At 42.7% G+C, this 17,542-nt stretch overlaps 1 protein-coding gene across 1 annotated transcript in view; it reads right to left on the bottom strand.

Moving 5' to 3' along the window:
• Positions 1-17,542, bottom strand: part of LOC306792309 (thrombospondin-4-B-like) — a gene marked incomplete at its 5' end in the record, with an annotated part of 54,842 nt that overhangs the window by 8,828 nt on the left and 28,472 nt on the right. The window contains one exon of the mRNA XM_079289382.1: positions 780-789. Within this exon, the coding sequence (XP_079145508.1) occupies positions 780-789 (10 nt within the window). The remainder of the gene's footprint in view (positions 1-779; positions 790-17,542) is intronic.

The following is a 17,542-nucleotide window of genomic DNA, read 5'->3' as shown; positions in this document are numbered from 1 at the left end:
ATATATATTCATACATTGTTAAATAATATGCGTTATACTTGTAAAGCTTATATTGCGGAGTTGTGAGGTCACTGTATGAAGGTTTAAAACGCCGAAAGAAGCACTCCGTCATTCTTTCGTACAACAGAATAAATATCAGTGACCCCTGAACAGTAATGCTTGCTAAAACCATCAGATTAGGGCTGAAAATTGCCAAATTAGTATAATGGACGAGCTTTTGTCTATTCACACAGACACTTCGAAATAACTTATGTCTATACTGTTTTCGTCATCTTCACCATAAGTGTTAATAATAAAATAGATCATCATTTCACACACACACATATTACAGAGAAAAGCAGGTTTTAAGATATGCGCCAGTGTAAATGACATTGATCTGAGTTCAACCAGACACCAGAAAACTTGGGAGAAGCGTTGGCTCCCTCTGCTGGTGCTTCATGATAAAAAAAAAATAAAAAAAAACATTTGTCATGCATGTTGGCTTTTCTGTGGCCTCTTCAAGAACTGCAACTGGAACAGTGGACAGGAGCTTTGGCTCCATCGTGTGGACATTTGGGAATACTGATTTCAGACTTTTATTGCATATTTGCAGAGAGACACGTCATGGCTGAGAAATACTCCTCTTATCTGTGCAACTTGGAGAATGATGTCCAGGATCAGAGCAGGATGAATGGAAGAATCAAACATTGGCCGGTGGAACAACAAGCGTACAAAAGAATGATAAAGACATGGAAGGCTAAAGATACTTGGGATGGAGAACTGCTGAACTGTCCTCTCACTGAAAAGGAGCTGCAACAAATGAGCGAAGAACACACTTATGATGAATACAGAGCTGCTGTGGAAAGAACAGATATGGAGCTCGAAGCACTAAAAGTGTCAATACAGCTGGCAAAGCTTGACGTGGCTCCAAAGCCTGCTAAAGACAAAAAGAAACAGCACGGACGAACTTTCTACTGCTACAACTGTGGAAAACCTGGTCACTATTCACGTGACTGCCGCACGCGTGGTCAGCAACAACAAGGCTCACCACGTGGAAGAAGAGGAAATTATCAGAGAGAGACAGGCAATCAGCATCCAAGAAGCCAGAATCAAGCTGAACAGCAATATCTTTCACATACCTGGCAACAACAGAGACACTGCTGCAACTATTAGCCACAATATCTACGTCATATCCAGTTCCAGACCCACATATTCCCTTAACAACCCACAGCCCACAGCCCACAGACAAAGCATCCTCCATCATGAAACACTGCAGCCCCTTTAGTTTGAACACAAGAAACAGAAGATGTGTTCACCATTCTCACGCAGGCTCTGTCACGTGCATTGGCACTTCAAGAATTGACTATTAACTCCCTTTCCAACTAGATGTTTCTGAACAAAAAAGAGGGATGTTAATGCTGTTTTGTATCAGAAAAAAGGGGGAGAAAGAGACAAATCAAAGAATCCTCCTAAGAAATTCACGTTTGGAGCTGCAAGAACATCGAAAAGAGAAGGAGCTGCATCAAAGAATCCTCCTAAGCAAAGAAATTCACATTCGGAACTGCAAGAAAATCGAAAATTCAAAAAGAATGCCCAAGAGCACATATTGTCTATGAAACAGGAAGAATGTTGCTACAAAGGAGATGAAGGAAACACAGCATCCTATGCTGTGGTGAGACAATTCGAAGACATGGAACACTCAATAGTAGCATCAGGTATCCTACCTCAACCAGCATCAGCGCAACTGGCAGAAGTCGAAGCGCTCATACAAGCCTTGACAATAGCAGAAGGAAAATCAGTAAACATCTTCACAGATTCTGCTTACGCACATGGAGCAGCTCACGTTGATGGGCCCATGTGGCGAAGAAGAGGATACACAACATCAATGGACGCACCCATCAAACACAAGAAGGAAATCATGGCACTGGTGGAAGCTATGAAGCTACCAAAAAGTGGCAATCATGAAATGCAAAGGACATGATGGTAAAGCAAGAACCAGAATAACTGCGGGAAACGACATGGCAGATGAAGCTGCTAAAGAAGAAGAGGATACAGACCAAAACAGATGATTCTGAAAATAGCCATACAAGAACCCGAAATCACTGAAGAAACACTGATTGAGATACAGAAAAAGGCTGGACCATACGAATGGTCTGAATGGCAAAGGAAAGGAGCAACAAAAGGAGAAAGTGGACTTTGGAGATCCCATGATGGCAGAGTGGTAGCTCCAGCAGAATTGTGTGTCTCACTGATACCAGAGGCACATGGACCAACGCACGAAGGAAAGAAAGGAACATTACAAAGGGTGGATGCACTGTGGTGGCACCCACGCATGGAAAGTATGGTGTCCCTCTTCTGCGACGAATGCACCACCTGTGGGGATCATAATGTGAAGAAACCGTACAAAACACCTATGGGCTCTTATCCTGTACCATCAGCCTGCTTCCAAGACATCAGCATAGACTTTACTGACATGGGTCTTGGTAATGGTTAACAGATTCTCAAAGTGGGTGGAGGCAATCCCAACTAAAAAAGAAGACGCACAGACAGTAGTGAAGTGGCTGCAGACAGAGCTGATACTCCGATAATGGTTCACATTTCAGTAATAAGCATTTGCAGGAAGTAGTTATGGATCAGTGTATCATCCACAGTCACAAGGACTGGTAGAGAGGGCAAATCAGACGCTAAAATCAAAAATAGCAAAGACATGTGTAGCATCAAAGCTGACATGGGTTCAAATTTTACCATTAGCTCTAATGGCAGTGAGGAGCGCACAAGGAAATAAGACGCATCTTTCACCACATGAGTTAATGACAAGGAGGCAAATGCCTGGTCCTCCAAGAGACGGTAGTCATATACATAGATGTATATAGATACATAGATGTACATATACGTAGATGTGCAGCAAGTTGAAATGAAGGCATATGTGACTGCATTAATCATTCTCGCGGAGGCTCTCTCCAAACAGGTCCAGCGAACCAGTGCAGCTGACCAGGAAAAGGTAAAAATCTCATCCGAGAGGGTGACTGGGTCAGGGTCAAAGTTCATAAGAAAAGTGGACTGACCCCAGGTGGACAGGGCCGTACGAAGTGAAGGAGGTTACTTCACACTCGGTCCAAGTCATAGGTAAAGCAGGAGCACCTTGGCACCACCTGTCACACTGTGCCCCAGCATCTGAGCCGTCCAGACCTCTAGCAGAGGTCCGAGGTAATCTGACGCAAAATGCATAATTTGTTTTGTAATTTGTAATTTGACTTTTCAGCAACCACCAACAGGTGATCCAATTAGCTACAGGACATGGAAACGACAATGTTTGGTTAAATTGAATTGTTGATAATGCTATAAAAAACAAAATGGGTGGCTGTGTAGCTTGTGCTGCAGCTAGACCAGCTAGGTTCACCGAACCAGCACCACTATATCCTGAATCTGACCCAACAGGATACGCATGCATGACTCTGGCATCCATATTTCCACCAATTGATAACGCAACTGCAGTAGGATAGTTCAGTCTGGACAAAGGTCCAACCTACATAGATACAATCAGAGTGAACCAGAGGAGTGCCTAATCAATACAAATTGATAGACTAAATTGCAGCAGGTTTTGAGAGTGTTGTGAGTATTATTCCATGGATAACTGTGAATAAAAATGTTGATCGTATCAATTATGTGCATTACAATGTTCTTCGTTTGGCTAATCATACTAGGAATGCAATAGAGGGTCTGGCTGAGCAGCTGGCCCCTACTTCTTTGATTTCTATGCAAAACAAAATGGCTTTGGAGCTTTTGCTCAATGTTTGGAGACCTGTGTTGCACTATCGTCCCCAACAACACTGCGCCGGACGGTTCAGTCACAAAAGCACTGAATAGTCTGAAGGCACTGTCAAAAGAAATGCAGGAAGCATCAGGTGTGAATAATCCATTTGGAGATTGGATGGAAAACATGTTTGGAAAATGGAAGCACCTGATCTTGTCAATAGCAGTGTCAATGGGTGTGTTCATTGCAATATTGGTCTCGTGTGGATGTTGTATAATACCCTGTATTCGTTCTTTGGTTGGCCGTCCTATCACCACTGCCCTCTCCAAGGAACCATTACCACCCCCTCCTTATGGAGCTTACCCAGTAGGGGAAGAGCAGAACAGCCTGGTAGGGTCAGGAGAGGCAGAGGCAGACACCAGCGTGTGAACAGGGCAGGAAAGTAAAGAAAGTGACGTCCTTCAGACGTCAAGAGAGGGATTTGTTGATAAAATTAGTTTATATGCAGCTTTAAGTAGCAACTAGCTTATATACAGTTTAATTAACAGCTAGCTTATATACAGCTTAATCAGCAGCTAGCTTATATATACAGTTTAATTAATCACTAGTATATTTGTAGTTTTAATAACCATTATCTTATGCAGCTCTATTAACCACTTATACAGTGCTCACAGCATACACAGGGCCTGAGAGAAGCAGGTGAAAGGTTACTTATTTAACTGCGTCACAAGGAACAGGCAGCCATCTTTCAGATAGATAAGACAGTGAGATTCAAGCGAGGGCCAACGCCCTAGCTGAGCCCGGCTTCTCCACACACTCTTTCTTAGGACCTCTCGCATGCATCACCGCACTCACACTGATGGAAACCAACGCCTATTGGGAGGGGCCAAGGTGAATGGACATTCACGGCTTCCAACCAAGCGTAATACACGTAATAAACGTGCTACGTTTGCATCTTTGACTTTGGCCAATGTGAATCAAGGGGTGGATCCCTATATTAAGATTCACGCTGATGTGTTTAAGCGTGTCTCATGGTGAATCTCTGCGAGGTTCATCCATTAGCTCCCAAGCTTGTTTGATGGCTGGGCTGAATAACTTTGTTGATAAATAAATCTATTGCTTTGATATAACTATACGCCTCTGAGAGCTTCTGTTTCATTCTTAAACCTGCTCTAAGTGTGAAAAACAGCTACAACACATTTTTTCACAACAAACTATAGATCGAGATAAGGATGTTGTTGGTTTGTGACTCCAAAGAATGTGTAGATTGCTTCATCTCAGGACCTTTTTTATCCTTTTTACGAGTTTGTGTCAGACAAGATGACAATTTTATTCCAGTAATGGCAGCAAAGAGAGCAAACAAGACAAAGAACTATTGAGTCACACTCCAGTCACTGATGGATTTAATCCTGACGAACAAAGTGTGCTATGTACAACTGTATGAACCAGTGAAATACACAAACCTTTTACTTTTTATTGATGAAATCATTTGAATACAATATACTGTGCACAGATGCAGGTAAAACCATCGTCTTAAACTTACATTACCATCAAATCAATCATCAATATAATCATCAAAACTATTTCAAACTGTACAGTTGGCGCTCATTCAGTGAATAACTTTTTGTATTGAAATCAGTGTAGTTGAACCGCGGTTAATCATGTGTCACTTCAGAGGTGACTCGTGCTGAAAGCTTTTATCACAAACGGAAACTTTACTGCAACCACACCAGCTAAAGGGGATTGTTTCCTGTGTGGGTTCTCATGTGTGTCTGTAAAGTTGAACGCTGGTTAAAAGATTTCTTACAGACTGAGCAGCTGAAAGGTTTTTCTCCTGTGTGGGTTCTCATGTGTGTCTGTAAAGTTGAACGCACGTTAAAAGATTTCTTACAGACTGAGCAGCTGAAAGGTTTTTCTCCTGTGTGGGTTCTCATGTGTCTCTGTAAAGCTGAACGCTCGTTAAAAGATTTCTTACAGACTGAGCAGCTGAAAGGTTTTTCTCCTGTGTGGGTTCTCATGTGTTTCTGTAAAGTTGAACGATGGTTAAAAGATTTCTTACAGACTGAGCAGCTGAAAGGTTTTTCTCCTGTGTGGGTTCTCATGTGGCTCTGTAAAGTTGAACGCTCGTTAAAAGATTTCTTACAGACTGAGCAGCTGAAAGGTTTTTCTCCTGTGTGGGTTCTCATGTGTATCTGTAAAGTTGAACGCACGTTAAAAGATTTCTTACAGACTGAGCAGCTGAAAGGTTTTTCTCCTGTGTGGGCTCTCATGTGTCCCTGTAAAGTTGAACGCTGGTGAAAAGATTTCTTACAGACTGAGCAGCTGAAAGGCTTTTCTCCTGTGTGGGTTCTCATGTGTATCTGTAAAGTTGAACTCTGGTTAAAAGATTTCTTACAGACTGAGCAGCTGAAAGGTTTTTCTCCTGTGTGGGTTCTCATGTGTTTCTGTAAAGTTGAACGCTCGTTAAAAGATTTCTTACAGACTGAGCAGCTGAAAGGCTTTTCTCCTGTGTGGGTTCTCATGTGTCTCTTCAGATTTTGACTATTGCCAAATGTTTTCTCACACTCAGAGCATCTAAAATGTTTTTCACCAGCGCTACAATGTGAATCAGTGACACGGACGTCATCAGGTTTCACATAGTTTAAACCTGACTGAGGTTCTCTGGTCTTCTTCCCATCAGCACCCTCATCAGTGTCAGAAGAGTCTCCAGTCTTCTCATCAGTATCTGGTTCTGGATGTCTATCTGGATCCAAGTTCCTGTCTGGTTCTGGTCCTCCACAGTCCTCTCCATCAGCTTCTGTTCCCATCTGTTTAGTTTGTCTTTGATGAAGCTGTGAGGACTGAGCTTCCTCTTCTTCATCTTCACTCTTCACAGGAGTGAATGAGAACTTGACATCAGCCTCCTCCAGACCTTGAAGCTGCTCTCCTTCCTGACTGGTGCAGAGTTCCTCCTGTTCTTCTTTCATGTGTGGGGGCTCTGGGTCCTCCTGGTCCAGACTGGAGCTTGACTCCCGCTGCTGAGAGGGAACCTCTTCTTTAACCAACAACAGCTGCTGGACGTCTGCAGGAAAACAGTAAACACACACAGAGGGGTTACAAAGACATTTTAGAATTGAGCAAATAGTCTCCTGGACATACACTTCCAGAGTATCACTAGAACCAGATAATACAATAATGTAATCAACTTATGTGACATGAACATATGAACCATTTTAAGCTGCCAAATCCATGTGGCGTTATCAAAGAGAACAAACTTGTACTTTAAGTTGAAATATTTCCTGTCATCTAGAAGCTGAGAGAAGAAATCAGCATACCTGCAAACTCATAAGAGGTGAAAGAGGTGCCAAGCACCCGAAGGGGGACAGGGGGGGGGGGGGGGGGGGGGGGGCGGTAGACGATCTACAAGTATTAACAATTTATTAAGTCAAGCATCAAAAACATAGATCTATGGTTTCACAAAACACAATAATTGATTAAGTAGCCCTAGCAACAAACAAAGTCAGGGCTCCGCATACGCATCTCTCCTCTCAGTGTTTTGTGAGCCCTGTATCTTTATACTTTATTTGAACTTGTCCAGCACAGGGACGCATTATCTTCACCCACACACAAGCCAGGGTTGGGCCACATTGTGTGTGGGAGTCCTGGAGTCTCAGGGATGGGGAAGGTGCTGTTCCTGCAGGTTGCTACACAATATCCCACCGACTAACCCGATTCACAACACAACTAGTTACAAGTTTTAAGCTGAACCACCTGCGTGTCAGAGCTCCCTCTTTGTACAGGGAGCGCGTGAGCGCCTCACCTGGAGATTCAAACCTTTGCTCTACGACACACGCAACACTATTGCAAATGAGCGCACAGACACGTTATGTTCAAAATTTCTCAAACAAAAGGTAAAAGCCCCCCTCCTTGCTCCAGAGATGAAGAAGCATGCAGAGGAGAAGAGGCAGCCCCCCCCCTTTCTTCCATCATTAAGCAGGGCAGAATCAGCTGGGTGAAGTTCAAATCAAAAGGAATTTAATATACTAACAAAAGAAAATGCAGTTACAAACTGAATTACATTATCAGTAGTAATACTTCATGAAATAGAGGCCCCATCCGCACCACACGACAGACTGGTGTGTCCGCCTCATGGTCCAGATGAGGTCTGATTATCTCCGGGGATTCAGTTTCTTTGTCCCTCCAAAGTCTCTGAAATGTCTCATATTACACATTCCTTAGCCCATCGATCAGCTCAGTGATTGGTTGAACCCTTCGGACTTCATTCGGCCACTTCCTTGACCAATTCACCCCCCTTCTTTAAGGCTGTACTCAGAAACTCTTCAGCAACATCCCCCCCCCTCTCTGACTTAATGGCGGTGTCATAAATTCTCTGGTTTCTCTCACAGTGCACAACAAATTCAGTGACTCTCCCTTTAGTTTAAACCTTCTACAAGTAAACAGATTGTAACATCATATCCATCGCTAGGTGCGCTTTAACACTTAAATTCCTCACAATACTTATAAGTTTAATGCCTGTAAATACCGCAAGCATATTTCTACAGTAGCGAGAACCATCGAAATTAAGACAGTGTAGACATCTTAACGCTGATTGGCCAAGACTCGACACGTGGCATCAAATATGTTTTATTGAGAAGATCACGACATCACATTTTCTCCTTGTCTCACTCCAATCTGAGAAATGCTGGCTGGCCAGTTGACCCCCCCCCCCCCAAAATTGAAAACTCTACGGATCTACACTCACGTGGATGATATATTTTGATTCAAAACGGCTTATTTCACCGAAAAGCGACACGTTTGCAGGTATTAAATCAGGACAAGAAGAAAACTACGAATTGCAACAGAGTCTCACTCCAAACTACATTAAAAGTTATCAGCCGGAGCATGAACAGTGTTTGAAAGAAGAAATAAAGTGAACCCACGTGCTCTTTGTATCCGGACTTCCGGGTTGTGAACGGCGTCCAGAAGTTCCCGTTGTCGCTTATTCGCCTCTTTTGAACGAGAGATTTCCTCCTCGTATTCTGCTATCGTTCTTTCAAACATACCTAATATATCTTCTTCAGCCGCAGTTAGTCGCTGGCTGACTAAAGATCTCAACATTTCTACTTTAGACATTTTCACTAAACCACAGGAAGTTTTTGTGGCGTTAGACATTCCTGCAGCTATCCCCGTTATTCCAGTCACCAAAGTGGTTAGCTAGTAGCTCCTAGTAGCTAGCATTCACGGGAGAAAAAGAGCAAGCCGCCATTGTCTCTTTGGTCTGGGAACTCACTGACCGTTTATTTTGCGCATGCGCACAACAGCGCACAGGCCACTCAACATGGCTTTGCTACTCATATAAGGAATATGCTCAACCGTTTTCCTCCAGACGAACTCCGTTAAAAACACCGTTTACTCTCATTAAACTCTGACTAGCGTTGTGTTGGTCACTTCCGTCCTCGTCCGTCTGTTTCCAGGTAGCATGCTAAGCTAACCTCAATAGCTTTATAGGCTACCAGGAGATTAGTACTCTTCTTCTTCCTCTCCTCCTTCTTCTTCTTTCACTTTAATGGCGGACTACAAACCAATGTGTAAGGCGCCACCTACTGGACCGGAGTGTGTAACATCATGACTTTATGACAGTTATCATTTAAACACAATAATAATGTTATTTATAAATATAATGAAACAATTATAAATACACTTCATATTGCAGTCATATTCTGGCTTTTTAACCCGTTCCATTCAAAATATTAAATAAAGCCCTTTTAAACTGAACTTGTTTGTCCCCTGTCTCTAACAGTCCTTTCATGCTTCACTCCCTTCCTGTATCTACCACTCTGTTCTTCAGTCTCTCTTTCCACTCTGAACTTCCTCCACTCTATCAGCACATGTTCTACAGTTTCTTTACAGTTGCATATCTCACATTTATCCCACTCTGTCTTTTTCATGATGTGTATAATGTGTCATTGAGTCCTGTATGTCCGAACCTTAATCTGAAAGTAACATCTTCTTTTCTACTTTTACTTCCATCACTTCTCACTCTGACTGATGTCTGAATTGTGTTGTAATTTCTACCCTTATTGTCATAATTCCAAATGTCCTGCCAAGATGTCCCATCCAAAGCTTTTACCAGAGAATGTCGAGTACTCCCAACCATTGTACAGGACAGTCGATGCTATATTTCCGTTAAGTCCACCCTGAATTCTAATCCAGTGTGATAGTGCTAACTCAGTTCTCCTCACATGTAATGGCATTTCCAAGTATAAGATAGATCTGACTATAAGTACATGTGTGTATTATGGTAAATTAATGTGTTGCAGATGTGTTTTCATGGCGTGTATGACGATATTTTAGCCTTGTTCTTTCAGCTGTAGCCTTAGTGGTGCGAAACAGACTTGGGAGTAAATAGAAAAGAAATGTGTAAATATTCTCTCATCACACATTCACTGACGTGTGTCGGCTTCTTGAGTCGTGTCTCACAGTCTCCGGCTACTTTAATGTTTGGTGTGGGTGATTTTAAGTTATGGAAGGAAACTTCCTTACTGCTTAGAATTATATTTATATATATTTTTATTTATTTGCCCAAAAGTCCGTTTCACATCGCTGGGGTCTCAGCTGAAAGAATAAGAATACATCAAAGTAAAACATGAACGTGAATACACGTGTTATTATAGTCAGATCTATCACGTTATAGATGAAGCAGTGATATTATAAATCGGTTAATTTACAGAATGACAGTTAGTGATTTCTTGCCAGCTGTCCTTCCTGCATTTGTCAGTTTAAACTGCTTTACTTTCAGCATGAATTATGTTCATGTTGTTGATGTTGGTCTCAGAGTGCACCAGACTGATGCATTTAACTTTAAAATGTACAACATTTTCTTCCAGGTGAGCGTGTCCCCGGCCCCCTCTAGAAAACCAACACGAACTAGAAAATAAAAACTCAATTAGTCTACTGGATCAAGCTAAAGACAGTACCAAATCTGAGCGTGGACTCAATGAGCGATGCTCTCAAATTGAAAGAACACGCTCTTGGATAAAGATAGGATGAAAGCTCCATCGTTCCTCCCCTGTGTGATGTTTCATGTGGTGTGTCAAATGTATTTCATACATTTGGTATAAAACCGTGATCACAAACAGAACCACTATGTCTCTTATATGATTAACAGTGCCATTGATGAATAAATAATTCCTTCATCGGATGAGTGTACTTCCAATAATAAATGAATCCAGGTATACAGCTGTTTTCACAATAACCTGTAACCAAGACTGTGATGGCGTCTGTGCAAATTTACAATATGTGATTTCATATTTGATAAAGAGTCTCTCCAGCGTCATACAAACAGTTCACATTCTTTTCAAAAGACATTCTGAGCATGTGGGCCCCTGAGTGAGAGTATCCCAGTTCTTCCACAGACACTAATCCACGTAGTGCACCTGCGCCTGGAGCTCCTTGGAGATGTACCCGAGAAGGGTCGCCGTCAGCTGCTGCTTCAGGGTGGCGTTGCCCATCACTAGAGCAGTTAGCTGAGCCAAATCTGTCCACTGAATGTCTCCCAGCACGGCCAGAAGACTACCATCAAGCTTCTGCTGCTGCTGAGGACTGAGCTCCATTATGACCTGAGGCAGCGGTTTGAACTGTCCACTGGTCAGCCAGCAGCCCAGAAGGCCTCCGACAGCACCGCCTACAGGGGAAAAGGGTTTCAAACATGTGGAATTATGATTGCACACACAAACACACACAGCATGACAAGGATAGAGTGATTAACCCCCGCTGGATCATCGTCCTCGGTGTGTGCACCCATCTGGGTTGTGTGCCCATCGCCAACGCCGGAGACTTCGGAGGCTACTACTGTCCGTGCCATGGCTCCCACTACGATGCTTCAGGAAGGATAAGAAAGGGACCTGCTCCTCTAAAGCTGGAGGTTCCCTTCTATGAGTTCACTGAGGAGGACGTAGTCATAGTGGGATAAATACTGGAGCTCTGTCTCAGTTCCTCCCTGTAATATGTATTTCTTAGATGGCTCCGTGTGAGAGCGACATAAAACGTGTGTATTTACCATTAAAGACATATGTCCAACTCTATGATTGAGCTATTGTCTTTTCCCTCGTACAAAAGAGTTGTTGTTCTTTGATTGATCTGCATCACTTAGCTTGATGTCTTTTGATTCACTGACATTTTATTTATTGTTTTAATCTCTATAGATTTCTTTCACTCCGCACTATTTTTAGCATTTTGTATTTTCCAAACAGCATTATGTAACACAATGTATGAGGGCCGGGTGTGATCAGGTCCAACCCCTTTGCTGCCGCACCAATCCTGATATATTGTGTTGGAGCTGTGTGATAAAGTCAAAGGTGGGGCCTGTTTCATGGTTACCTAAAGTTGAGCTGGTAAAAGTGCTCATACACATGAACAAAGTCAAAGTCAAAGTAGCTTTTATTGTCAATTTCTTGCATGTCAGGACATATAAGGAATCGAAATTACGTTTCCCACTCTCCCACGGTGGAACATAAAAGTGCAAGCACAACACATAAAACACTTCCTAGGCTAGGTAAAGACAGATATCCTAGTTAAAACATATACTGTACTATGATTAAACATTCAATACACATAAGAACGTTCAATACACATAAAAACGGGAAAGTGGGCAATTAATATAATAATTAATATTGTAGGGGCAAATGGGCAATTAATATAATAATGGGAAAAATGGGCAATTAATATAATAATGTGTGTGTGTGTGTGTGAAAAGTGGGTAATTAATATAAAAATTAATATTGTAGGGGCAATTAATATAAGACAATAAAGTGAGCTGGTGATAAGACAGTTCATTCAATTCAAAGTCCTGAGAGGTTTTTTTTTAAGTGGGGGGGGGGGGGGGGGGGGTAGTCCTGAGAGTATTCCTGGGTGTGGGGGGAGTGAGGGGAGAGAGTTCAGTGTCCTGACAGCTTGGTGAGTGAAGCTGTTCTTTAGTCTGGTGGTGTGGCAGCGGAGGCTCCTGTACCTTCTTCCAGAGGGTAGGAGGCTGAACAGACTATGTGCAGGGTGACTGGTGTCGCTTGCGATTTGAGTGGCTTTCCGGGTGAGGCGGGTGGTGTATGTTTCCTGTAACGAGGGGAGGGAGGACAAGAGGCCGGGGAGCACGATTAGGATAAGATGATGGTACGATCAAGAAAAGCCACCGGCAATCTAAAAAAGTATCGACAAGTGGTGAACACATTCAGGAATGTGTCGGCCTGTTGATCAACTGGAAGGAACGATAGATCGAGATAAGGATGTTGTTGGTTTGTGACTCCAAGGAATGTGTAGATTGCTTTATCTCAGGACCTTTTTTATCCTTTTTACAAGTTTGTGTCAGACAAGATGACAATTTTATTCCAGTAATGGCAGCAAAGAGAGCAAACAAGACAAAGAACTATTGAGTCACACTCCAGTCACTGATGGATTTAATCCTGATGAACAAAGTGTGCTATGTACAACTGTATGAACCAGTGAAATACACAAACCTTTTACTTTTTATTGATGAAATCATTTGAATACAATATACTGTGCACAGATGCAGGTAAAACCATCGTCTTAAACTTACATTACCATCAAATCAATCATCAATATAATCATCAAAACTATTTCAAACTGTACAGTTGGCGCTCATTCAGTGAATAACTTTTTGTATTGAAATCAGTGGAGTTGAACGGCGGTTAATCATGTGTCACTTCAGAGGTGACTCGTGCTGAAAGCTTTTATCACAAACGGAAACTTTACTGCAACCACAACAGCTAAAGGGGATTGTTTCCTGTGTGGGTTCTCATGTGGCTCTGTAAAGTTGAACGATGGTTAAAAGATTTCTTACAGACTGAGCAGCTGAAAGGCTTTTCTCCTGTGTGGGTTCTCATGTGTTTCTGTAAAGTTGAACGCTCGTTAAAAGATTTCTTACAGACTGAGCAGCTGAAAGGCTTTTCTCCTGTGTGGGTTCTCATGTGGCTCTGTAAAGTTGAACGCACGGTAAAAGATTTCTTACAGACTGAGCAGCTGAAAGGTTTTTCTCCTGTGTGGGTTCTCATGTGGCTCTGTAAAGTTGAACGCTCGTTAAAAGATTTCTTACAGACTGAGCAGCTGAAAGGTTTTTCTCCTGTGTGGGTTCTCATGTGGCTCTGTAAAGTTGAACGCACGTTAAAAGATTTCTTACAGACTGAGCAGCAGAAATGTTTTTCTCCTGTGTGGGCTCTCATGTGTTTCTGTAAAGTTGAACGCTGGTTAAAAGATTTCTTACAGACTGAGCAGCTGAAAGGCTTTTCTCCTGTGTGGGTTCTCATGTGTGTCTGTAAAGTTGAACGCTGGTTAAAAGATTTCTTACAGACTGAGCAGCTGAAAGGCTTTTCTCCTGTGTGGGTTCTCATGTGTATCTGTAAATGCGAACGCCTGTTAAAAGATTTCTTACAGACTGAGCAGCTGAAAGGTTTTTCTCCTGTGTGAGTTCTCATGTGTCTCTTCAGATTTTGACTCTTGCCAAATGTTTTCTCACACTCAGAGCATCTGAAATGTTTTTCACCAGCGCTACATCTTGAATCAGTGACACGGACTTCATCAGGTTTCACATAGTTTAAACCTGACTGAGGTTCTCTGGTCTTCTTCCCATCAGCACCCTCATCAGTGTCAGAAGAGTCTCCAGTCTTCTCATCAGTATCTGGTTCTGGATGTCTATCTGGATCCAAGTTCCTGTCTGGTTCTGGTCCTCCACAGTCCTCTCCATCAGCTTCTGTTCCCATCTGTTTAGTTTGTCTTTGATGAAGCTGTGAGGACTGAGCTTCCTCTTCTTCATCTTCACTCTTCACAGGAGTGAATGAGAACTTGACATCGGCCTCCTCCAGACCTTGAAGCTGCTCTCCTTCCTGACTGGTGCAGAGTTCCTCCTGTTCTTCTTTCATGTGTGGGGGCTCTGGGTCCTCCTGGTCCAGACTGGAGTTCCACTCCTGCTGCTCAGAGGGAACCTCTTCTTTAACCAACAACAGCTGCTGGACGTCTGCAGGAAAACAGTAAACACACACAGAGGGGTTACAAAGACATTTTAGAATTGAGCAAATAGTCTCCTGGACATACACTTCCAGAGTATCACTAGAACCAGATAATACAATAATGTAATCAACTTATGTGACATGAACATATGAACCATTTTAAGCTGCCAAATCCATGTGGTGTTATCAAAGAGAACAAACTTATACTTTAAGTTGAAATATTTCCTGTCATCTAGAAGCTGAGAGAAGAAATCAGCATACCTGCAAACTCATAAGAGGTGAAAGAGGTGCCAAGCACCCGAAGGGGGACGGGGACCGGGGGGGGGGCGGTAGACGATCTACAAGTATTAACAATTTATTAAGTCAAGCATCAAAAACATAGATCTATGGTTTCACAAAACACAATAATTGATTAAGTAGCCCTAGCAACAAACAAAGTCAGGGCTCCGCATACGCATCTCCCCTCTCAGTGTTTTGTGAGCCCTGTATCTTTATACTTTATTTGAACTTGTCCAGCACAGGGACGCATTATCTTCACCCACACACAAGCCAGGGTTGGGCCACATTGTGTGTGGGAGTCCTGCAGTCTCAGGGATGGGGAAGGTGCTGTTCCTGCAGGTTGCTACACAATATCCCACCGACTAACCCGATTCACAACACAACTAGTTACAAGTTTTAAGCTGAACCACCTGCGTGTCAGAGCTCCCTCTTTGTACGGGGAGCGCCTCACCCGGAGATTCAAACCTTTGCTCTATGACACACGCAACACTATTGCAAATCAGCGCACACACACGTTATGTTCAAAATTTCTCAAACAAAAGGTAAAGGAAAAAGCCCCCCTCCTTGTTCCAGAGATGAAGAAGCATGCAGAGGAGAAGAGGCAGCCCCCCCCCTTTCTTCCATCATTAAGCAGGGCCGAATCAGCTGGTTGAAGTTTAAATCAAAAGGAATTTAATATACTAACAAAAGAAAATGCAGTTACAAACTGAATTACATTATCAGTAGTAATACTTCATGAAATAGAGGCCCCATCCGCACCACACGACAGACTGGTGTGTCCGCCTCATGGTCCAGATGAGGTCTGATTATCTCCGGGGATTCAGTTTCGTTGTCCCTCCAAAGTCTCTGAAATGTCTCATATTACACATTCCTTAGCCCATCGATCAGCTCAGTGATTGGCTGAACCCTTCGGACTTCATTCGGCCACTTCCTTGACCAATTCACCCCCCTTCTTTAAGGCTGTGCTCAGAAACTCTTCAGCAACATCCCCCCCCCCCCCCCCCCCCTCTCTGACTTAATGGCGGTGTCATAAATTCTCTGGTTTCTCTCACAGTGCACAACAAATTGAGTGACTCTCCCTTTAGTTTAAACCTTCTACAAGTAAACAGATTGTAACATCATATCCATCGCTAGGAGCGCTTTAAAACTTAAATTCCTCACAATACTTATACCTTTAATGCCTGTAAATACCGCAAGCATATTTATACAGTAGCGAGAACCATCGAAATGAAGACAGTGTAGACATCTTAACGCTGATTGGCCAAGACTCGACACGTCGCATCAAATATGTTTTATTGAGAAGATCATGACATCACATTTTCTCCTTGTCTCACTCCAATCTGAGAAACGCTGGCTGGCCAGTTGACCCCCCCCCCCAAAAAATTGAAAACTCTACGGATCTACACTCACGTGGATGATATATTTTGATTCAAAACGGCTTATTTCACCGAAAAGCGACACGTTTGCAGGTATTAAATCAGGAGAAGAAGAAAACGACGAATTGCAACAGAGTCTCACTCCAAACTACATTAAAAGTTATCAGCCGGAGCATGAACAGTGTTTGAGAGAAGAAATAAAGTGAACCCACGTGCTCTTTGTATCCGGACTTCCGGGTTGTGAACGGCGTCCAGAAGTTCCCGTTGTAGCTTATTCGCCTCTTTTGAACGAGAGATTTCCTCCTTGTACTCTGCTATCGTTCTTTCAAACATACCTAATATATCTTCTTCAGCCGCAGTTAGTCGCTGGCTGACTAAAGATCTCAACATTTCTACTTTAGACATTTTCACTAAACCACAGGAAGTTTTTGTGGCGTTAGACATTCCTGCAGCTATCCCCGTTATTCCAGTCACCAAAGTGGTTAGCTAGTAGCTCCTAGTAGCTAGCATTCACGGGAGAAAAAGAGCAAGCCGCCATTGTCTCTTTGGTCTGGGAACTCACTGACCGTTTATTTTGCGCATGCGCACAACAGCACACAGGCACATCACTGCACAGGCCACTCAACATGGCTTTGCTACTCATATAAGGAATATGCTCAACCGTTTTCCTCCAGACGAACTCCGTTAAAAACACCGTTTACTCTCATTAAACTCTGACTAGCGTTGTGTTGGTCACTTCCGTCCCCGTCCGTCTGTTTCCAGGTAGCATGCTAAGCTAACCTCAATAGCTTTATAGGCTACCAGGAGATTAGTACTCTTCTTCTTCCTCTCCTCCTTCTTCTTCTTTCACTTTAATGGCGGACTACAAACCAATGTGTAAGGCGCCACCTACTGGACCGGAGTGTGTAACATCATGACTTTATGACAGTTATCATTTAAACACAATAATAATGTTATTTATAAATATAATGAAACAATTATAAATAAACTTCATATTGCAGTCATATTCTGGCTTTTTAACCCGTTCCATTCAAAATATTAAATAAAGCCCTTTTAAACTGAACTTGTTTGTCCCCTGTCTCTAACAGTCCTTTCATGCTTCACTCCCTTCCTGTATCTACCACTCTGTTCTTCAGTCTCTCTTTCCACTCTGAACTTCC

Source organism: Melanostigma gelatinosum (genome assembly GCF_949748355.1).
Source record: "Melanostigma gelatinosum genome assembly, chromosome: 18".
Taxonomy (NCBI): Eukaryota; Metazoa; Chordata; class Actinopteri; order Perciformes; family Zoarcidae; genus Melanostigma; species Melanostigma gelatinosum.
Note: the sequence above shows the minus strand (reverse complement) of the source record. Positions and strands in the feature narration are given on the sequence as shown.